Source organism: Octopus bimaculoides, chromosome 1, assembly GCF_001194135.2.
Source record: "Octopus bimaculoides isolate UCB-OBI-ISO-001 chromosome 1, ASM119413v2, whole genome shotgun sequence".
Classification (NCBI taxonomy): Eukaryota; Metazoa; Mollusca; class Cephalopoda; order Octopoda; family Octopodidae; genus Octopus; species Octopus bimaculoides.
Window position 1 is genome coordinate 114876253 of NC_068981.1, and position 9233 is coordinate 114885485.

A 9233-nucleotide genomic window follows, 5' to 3' on the forward strand; every position below is an offset into this window, starting at 1 on the left:
TAAAATCGCCTCATATTTACAAATATTTATTGCAACACTTGGTTGTATTAGTGAATACTTCATTTGTGGTGTTAAGTTTCAAGATTTTATCACAAAGTGATCACGTAATATACACCTTACAAATGCAAACCGAAAGCAGATCAGTAAAATAGTAAAGACTTTATTGAAAGTGAAATTCATAGAAGAAAGATGGCATTCGAGGCTTTTCACAACGAAGGTATTTTACCCTCTTTCGCACAGCGATTGAAGTGCAGAACGAGCCATTCACTCTGCTCTTACTCTCTGCACATTAACATCCTTGTTATTATGCCATCTTTTCCGGTAGCTTTGTGTCCATTCATCATCTTGAAGGTTTTTTGTTTTTTTTTTGTTTGTTTTTATTTCCCTTATTAGAATAGGTGCTACTTCTTCCATAATTTTCAACAGTGAAAGGTCATGCTTTACTAAAAATTTAGAAAGTTTGGACGTGTAAAGATCAGCAGTGAACCTACACTGAACCACATTAAAATAAAATTCATACCGTCGGAGAACACAGAATAAATGCGAATAATAGTGGAAATAGTAGCTGGAGACACCAGGCATGAATTATGCAGACACGCACAAACATATGCCCACACACTCACAGATGCAAATGCACACATCGATAATGTAACGGAATACAGTGAATATATACGAAGACACGGATGCTGAAATCCTGTAAAGAGTAAGGTCATATATGTATACATACATATATGCTGAATAAGCTAACTTAAACAAAGGTATGTATGTAGGTAGGTAGGTAGGTAGGAAGGAACGCTCCCTTTTTCTTTTTAATTCAGAATAAATTTTGACCGGCCACCTACTTGGCAGCAAGGTTGTGAAAGAAAGCATCTTGTTTTAACCAGCATCCTTTGAATCTTTAGAAGGTCTTGCAAATTTTTTATGGTCCCAAATATCGTTATCATCTGTACCGTATGAATTAAGGACTTGCATTCTCTCCCTAAGATTCTAAGTTCAGCCATAATTTGCTCCAGATGAATTGGTATGTATCCTTATGCTCCAATAATAATAGATATGAAACTGAAAGTTAGCTTGGGTACTGTATTTTCAAACTCCTTATTAATAATGGTCCATATATATCCTCTTTCTTTTATATTTCCGCCCCACCCACATTCGTATCAAAAGGGCAGCTGACTTCCACAACAGATCATGTTATTTCTTTGTGGTCCCACACAACAATATCTGGCTGGTTGTGTTTTAACCTGGTGGCTATTTTAACTTTTAAGTTCCACCAATATTCTTTTCACCCATCGGTCTTAATATGGTCAACTTCGACTGTAGGTGTTTTTTTCTTTCCCTTTTTTTCTCTATTCTGACCACCGCATCATGCTTGGTTGGAAGATTATATCTGGAAGACACTCTCTGATAGTTGGCAATAATATAATTGATAACTTTAATCTTGGTTTTGCACAAGGTATTCTAGGTAATGTGCTTGTTGTAAGCTTAGAGTTCTGATAACCATATTCTCTTTACTCTTCTGGGGTACTTCCCTTATTTATGGGTCCATCGTATCTGACATTTTCCTCCTGTCCAAGATACCTATAATTGTCGTCTGCCTGTAGATTTTGTATTGTCAAAGTTGTATTGGATGGATGGATGGATGGATGGATGGATGGATGGATGGATGTAGTTCATACCTGGTATCTCCAGCTCCAAATTCTTTGACCCCTCGGCCTCTAAATTCTCTGACTCCTCGGTCTCTAAATTCTCCGACTCCTCGGCCTCTAAATTTTCTGTTTCTTCCTCGGCCTCCAAATTCTCTGTCTCCTTCTCGAATTCTAGAGGAATAGAATAGAGGAAAATTATAAATCAAAGTTATTTATATTAAATATAAGTTTTTTATGCTATCCACGCTCATACAAGCATTAGACGTATAGGTCAGTAGAATAATAAAAACTTGACTGAGAGACAAATTCATACACCTTTTGTTGATGGTATCCGAATTCAAGCATTGAAGTTTTACATTTTAACAATTAAACCACCTGTTTCTTCTCAGCTGTATAAAGCTACATATACGTACGCAATCAACTATTACACATATTTATGCATAATATTTACCAGGCTATACACATGCATACTTTTAAACACTTATACATGTTTGTGTATGTGTATTTGACTGTGTGCCCATGGATGTGTGGCGTGTGTGCATGTGTGTGTGTGTGGTGTGTGTGTGTGTGTGTGTGTGTGTGTGTGTGTGTGTGTGTGTGTGTGGTATCGGTGCTGTGTATGATGTCATCAGCGAAACGGAAATGTGTTAGTTGCTCATCGTTCATGTTCAAAAACCTGTCCAGTCGATGTTTCTGATGACCATTACTTGACATAGCCTATAGAGCTTTGGCGAGATGGTACTCCTTGTTTGATGCTCTTTCCAATTAGGACTCTTACTGCTGGCGACAGCATCACTACACAAGAGTTCGTATCCCTGAGAAATTTACTGAATAGCGACTCCACATCTTGCATGTCTAACATGACAGTATTGCGTTCATCTCGACGCTATCGTTGACAAAAGCGATGAATAAAAACAGTTTGTATTCTTTCGATCATTCTATAATCTTCGTTAGAGTGAATATGATTGTAGTTGTTACAGAAATCTGCTTGCTCTTCAGCTACTGATCATTAAAGTGTTTCGATTATCTGGTGATTATAATCTTAATAGACGGCCTATTATGGTGACTCGTGAAGCATAAGAGGCGGTAGATTCTTAAAGATTCTTTATCACCCCTTATAAGAAGCAATGTAGTATTTTATTTTGTTCAGAGTTAGGGTATTTTATCCTCTCACAGATGATACCCGGAATGTTTGAAGTACGTTGCTTCTAGTATGGCATCATACCCAGACTGTTGAAGTCATTCTTGCTATAATATTTCGCGTTTCCACCCAGATGGAAGCAATAGAGAGACAGCCCATCAGTACAGAGAGACTTTTAAGTGCTGTCAATCAATTTCATGAGTGGTGGAGAAATTCAAGGCCACTACTGCAAGAACAGCAAGCGCGTTGCTTCTCTCTGAAGATGAGACAAGGAGAAGTTGTCCTTCCACTCGTTTGCCGTCTCCAATCTCTTGTCAACACCAAACAACCTTAAAATATAAGATTAAGAGGAAGACCCATGCTGCAAGAAGTGTGGAGCAACTCTTTGCACTGTGGCAGTGGAAGAGGTTCGAAAATGTAGAGACGGGAAAATTTGTAAAGCTAACAAACAGCTGCTACTATCAAGTTATTAAGGTATGCTGATACCTAAGAGGAAAACAATAGGTGACCAACTTTCTATTTTGCTTCCAAGACTAGAATGCACGCATGCCTTGAAAGGTAAACTCGTCTTCAGGGAGGAATTAGTGATAACATTCCTCCGACCGCCCATGGCAGACTATGAAGCCGTACTTACAGATTTATAGTAGGATACCTTAGAATAGTTAACATTAGTAATTGACTTGAGCTCTTAGGCTATTCGGTCACAACAAATATAGTAGCTCTGCTACTACTAAGGTTTTATAATCTGTCCAGGAACATCTCTCTTTGGTATCTCTTACCGAGGAAGGCTAAAAATCCAGAAAAGCGTCTAGGCGTCCGATTGGAGACAAAGCAGTTGAGATGTTTTCACACCTTTTACCATAAGCGAGAATGTTTTTCTCCATGGTAAAATGCCTTTAGAAGTTAGAACATACGTGTTAATACGTGAGTGTGCGCGTGTGTGCGCGTGTGTATGTATGGATGCATATATGTACATATGTGTGTTTGTATATATGTATATGTAATTCATACCTGGCGTCTCCAGTTCTAAATCCTCCGTCTCCACGGTCTCAGTCTCTAAATCCTCTGGTATCGTATACTCTTCGAATTCTAGAAGAATGGAAAGAAGACGTTTATAAACAATTTTAATGTTAAATATTTAAAGATTTAAAAAAAAATTTGCTTGGGGCAATGAGTGAAGGTCGTTACGTGACATGACAGAGAAACAGCTTTCACAAATTTCCAAATGGACAGACATGGAGTGTTAAAGTTAACAAACAGCAGCTGCCCCACAAGAATTTTATGTTCTGAAAGAAAGACGACACCTGAGTCAAAATCAATAGATGATCTGTACTCTATTTTGCATCCAACCTCAGACTAGAAGATGAAAGTCGACTTCAAGGGGAGATTCGTATTCCGAAATGGTTTAATATTAATAACATTCCAACTATACATGTTTTTGCTCTCTCATGGTTGAGCTTACAACGATCATCGTGTTTGAACTTACCTGGGTAGACAGTATATTTCTCGAGAATTCTTTGCATGGGGCAAAACATCTCCAATTTTAACTTCACCTGTATATATAGGGCCGTGTATGCGTGTGTCTCTCTATGTGTGTGTATGTGTGTGTCAGTCTTTGTACATGCATATATTTAGGTATATACGTGTGTATGTATGTATATGTAATTCATACCCTGTGTCCCCAGCTCTAAATTCTCCATCTCTTCGGTCTCAGATTCTAACTCCTTTGGTATCGTATTGTCATCCAATTCCAAAGAAATGGAAAAGAAGAAAATTTTTTCATACATATCAATATTAGATGTTTAAAGTTTTCTATGTTATTTGAGACTCTGTACAATAACTATTGATAATCATAGCATTTGACAAACGGATTTTAAAATCTCTAATGAGCATGAAACTATTTATGAACAAGTACTTTGAAATCCTCAGCATTTTCACTAGATAAAATCACATATTTACAAAAAATTATTGCAACACTTGGATATATAAGAGAATACTTCAGTGGCGTTCTTAAGAGTCAGGATTTTATTGCAAACAATGTGATCACGTTACATATACGAGGGGGTGCTGAAAATTTCTTGGCTTTGGATATAAGAAAATATAGGCGGATCAGTTAATTATAACTTTATCCAAAATACTCTCCTCTCAGATTCATACATTTATTGCAGCGGTCCTTCAGTTATTCTAAGTCCTGTAAAAGAATTCGGAAGGTTGGGCTTCTAACAAGGCCTTTCGCGATACCTCTAAAACCAAGGACTTTTCAGCACCCCCTTGTAAGCACATCAAAAGAATAACAAAGACTTTACTGAGAAATAAATTCATAGACATCTCATTGACGGTATCGAAATTCAAGCATTACAATTTTGTTTTAAAAATTAGACAAGCAGCTTCTTCTCATTTGTAAATAGGTACATACTCGTATGCAATCAACGATTACACATATTTATGTATAAGTACTGACATGACTACATACATCCATACTTTTAAACATCTATATATATTTGTGTTTATTTTTCTCTGTACCTCTGTGTGTGGTGATGAGGGTGGTGGTGGTGGTGGTGGTGGTGGTGGTGTGTGTGTGTGTGTGTGTGTGTGTGTGTGTGTGTGTGTGTGTGTGTGTGTGTGTGTGTGTGTGTGTACATGTCTCTGTAGGGGTTTCGGCGATGAGTACGATGTTATCTCTGAATTGGAAGCATTCTTAGAAGCGACTCTACACATTTTACTTCCACAGATTTCAGTACTGAGTTCATCTCGACGCTATCGAAGACTTTTTCGTAGACGTCAAAAGCGATGCACCAATGCAGCATGTATGCTTTCGCTCGTTCTATAATTTTTACTGGCGTGAATATGTGATCCATTGTATTATAGTTCTTAAAGACAACTACTTATTGTTATTTCGACTGATGGTCATCGAAGTGTTTCGATAATCTGGTGAATATAACTTTGTAAACAGATTACAGAGTTGAGACAAGAGGTTTATAGGGCGATAGTTTCTTAAATATTCGTTATCACCCTTCTTATTAGGTGAGATGCCATTCGACTCTTTCCACAGCGAGCGTATATTGCCCTCTTTCAAACTGCAATTGAAGCGCAGTACAAGGATTTTCCTCGGGTCTTCCCCTCTACACATTAACATCTTTGTTGTTATGCCACTTTTTCCTGGAGATTTGTCTCCTTTCATCATTTTAAAGGTATTTTCAATTTTTATTATCAAAATAGGTGCCACTTTTTCCAACATGGTGCAGGATTGTGCTTCACTGAAGATGTAAGATTTGTACACCCAGACCATATGTGAATATGTGAGAGTCCTCGTGTGTATTTATGCATCCATGCGTATATGTAACTGAAAGATTCATATATATATATATATATATATAATTCATACCTGGTATCTCCGGCTCTAAATTCTCCGTCAACTCGGTCTCAGACTCTAAGTCTTCTTCCAATTCTAGAGGAATGGAAACAAAGAAACATTTTATATAAAATTTTAATATTAGATATTTACAGTTTTTTAATGCTTTTTGAATATTTTGAGACAATACGAAAACTAGTAGATATCAGAATATTTATGAACAGGTATTTCGTGATTTACTCTTCAGATATTTACAAATAGATATTGCAACTCTTGGTTATATTTGTAGATATGTCATTAACGTTCATGAAAGTCTAGGGTCTTCCTGTATACAAAGAGGTCCTGTAACATATACTTTACAAGTAGATACATGTTTCTGTATACTTATATATATATAATTCATAGCTGGTGTCTCCGTGTAAGCTTCCGTGCTTGTGTAAGTTTGAGCGGTCACGTGTATGTATGCATCCATGAATATATGTATCTGTATATATGTATATGTAATTCATACCTGGTGTCTCCAGCTCTAAATTTTCCGTCTCCTCGGTCTCAGGCTCTATGTCCTCTTCTAATTCTAGCGGAATGGAAACGAGGGCTCATTTTATATAAAATTTTAATATTAAATATTTAAAGATTTTTATATTTTTCTATATTTGTGACGCTATACATAAACCATTCACAATCATTCAAAGCATTTGACATGTTTAAACATCTCTTCAGAACGAGTAAATATCAGAATGTTTATAAACAAGTACTTTTTAACCTGATAAAATCTTCACATATTTACACTTGTTGCAACAGTTGTTCATGTTATTGAATACTTCATTGACGGTGTTGTGGGGTTTTCCTGGAAGCAAAGTGATTACAAATACAAGTTGAAAGCAGATCAGTAAAATAAGGACTTTACTGAGAGTCAAATTCACAGACATCTCGTTGATGGAATCCAAATTCAAGCATTGCAGTTTTATGTTTTAACAATTAAACAACCAGCCTCTTCAGTGATAAAATCACAAATATTTAGAAACACAGAACATGCATACATGTATGCACTCAACCATTACACATGTTTATGTGATCCATCGTATTGTAGTTCACATGGAAACTTATTTGCTTCCTAGGCTGCTAGACATCGAAATGTTTCGATAATCTGGTGAATATCACTTTGTAAACTTCTTCTAGAGTTGAGACAAGTGATATATTGAACGGTAGTTTCTTGAATATTCATTATCACCATCTTATTAAGCAAGATGGCATTAAACTCTTTCCACAGCCAGGGTATTTTGCTCTCTTTCAGACAGCGATTAAAGAGTAGGAGGCGGATTTTCCTCAGCTCTTCACCTCCTCTCCTTAACATCTTTGCTATGCCACCATCAGGAGGGTATTTTCAATTTCACTTATCAGAATAAATGACACTTCTTACATTTGTACTACAGTACAACGAACGGTTTTGCTATAGAATAGTGAAATTATGATTTCGTTTTCTGAAAAGGCAACATTTTGGACTTACGACACTTTTGCATAATAGCAACGATATATACACATAGACACACACATACGCGCACACGCACACACACACGCACACACACGCACACACACGCACACACACACGCACACATATGCTGAATATACCAACAGCCAACTAGACTACAGGCTGAATGCAGTTGATAAAATTTAGCTACTCGAAATGTTGCTTCCAATATGGCATCATAACCAGACTGCAGTGGCCATTTTCGAAATACTATTTGGCATGATGCGGGTGGAGGCAATGAGGAGACAGTCCATCTGAAACTCAAGATATCTAAGCTTCGCCGACTAATTTCATCAGTGCTGAAAGAATTCAAGGCCACGAAGGCAAAAGCAATCAACACATTGCTTCTCTGTGAAGGTGAGGAAGTCAGGTATGACAAGATTATAAAATGTTGTAGAATGTGGAATTTCTAGGAAATTGTAAAGAAAACGGAATCATATGGGAAATGTCAGGAAATTTTTGGAGTAGTCTGACTGGGAAGGCTACATCTTGAACACTATAGTACCAAGAGGTGGAAATACACCAATGCCAGTGGCAAGAGAGCCATCATGATACAAAGGATCCGTAATCCCACAAGAGGCAATGGATACGGTGGGTCTAAGCACTCGAACGCCCGCTGTCTTAGAGGATACTCTGGAATACTGACCAGGGAAAATTCTCTTTCCATTCGTGTACTTTTACTAACTTCTTACCATCAATAAACACTTGCACTGGGGAAGCAGGAGAGGTGGTTACGTGACGTGACAGGACAAGCTGCTTTCACAAATTTTCAAATGGACAAACGTGAGTTGTGTTAAAGCAGCCACAACACGAGTTTCATGTTCTGGAAGAAAGACGAAACCTAAGTTAAAATCAATAGATGACTTGCAGTCTATTTTCCATCCAACCTCAAACTGGAAGATGAAAGTTGACTAGAAAAGGAGGCTCGTCTTTCTAAATGGTTTAGTATTAACAACACTCCGACCACACATTTCTGCTCTTTAAGAATGCGATACATTCATCATGGTTGAGTTTACAGCGCCCTGGGTGGACAGCATATTTCTCCCCCAAAACTTTTCACGGGGAAAAGCATCTCCAATTCTTATTTCCCCTATACATATATATAAATATGCACTTGTAACCTACATACATACACAAAACATATATGCGTGTATGTATATACGTGTGTACGTATGTATATGTAATTTAGACCCGTTGACTCTAGCTCTAAATTCTACCTCTCCTTATATCATATATATATATATATATCTGTGTGAGTGTGTGTACATGTGTGCGTTTGCATCTGTGAATGTGTATATGCATATGTGTGCGCGTGTGTGTATAATTCATACCTGGTGTCTCCAGCTCTAAATCCTCTGAATCCTCGGCCTCAGACTCTAACTCCTCTGGTATCGTATCCTCCTCGAATTCTAGAGAAATGGAAAGGCGGATAGTTTTTACATAAAATTTTAATATTGAATATTTAAAGTTTTTTATCCTATTTGAGACTGTATACAGCATACATTCACGATCATACAAAACACCTAACATACAGATTTATGTGTGTACGTGTGTGTATGTGTATGT

General features: G+C 37.2%; 1 protein-coding gene across 38 annotated transcripts in view; it reads right to left on the minus strand.

Annotated features, from left to right (window-relative positions):
* Positions 1-9233, minus strand: part of LOC128248352 (retinitis pigmentosa 1-like 1 protein) — a 157439-nt gene that overhangs the window by 112455 nt on the left and 35751 nt on the right. For 22 of the 38 annotated variants that reach the window (XM_052969591.1, XM_052969602.1, XM_052969561.1 and 19 more), the window contains 6 exons: positions 8999-9076; positions 6903-6986; positions 6651-6713; positions 6173-6235; positions 3799-3876; positions 1677-1817 (listed from right to left, as the gene is read on the minus strand). In XM_052969591.1, coding sequence (XP_052825551.1) covers positions 1677-1817; positions 3799-3876; positions 6173-6235; positions 6651-6713; positions 6903-6986; positions 8999-9076 — 507 coding nt within the window. The remainder of the gene's footprint in view (positions 1-1676; positions 1818-3798; positions 3877-6172; positions 6236-6650; positions 6714-6902; positions 6987-8998; positions 9077-9233) is intronic. The other 16 variants (XM_052969581.1, XM_052969506.1, XM_052969597.1 and 13 more) reach the window with 7 other exon arrangements.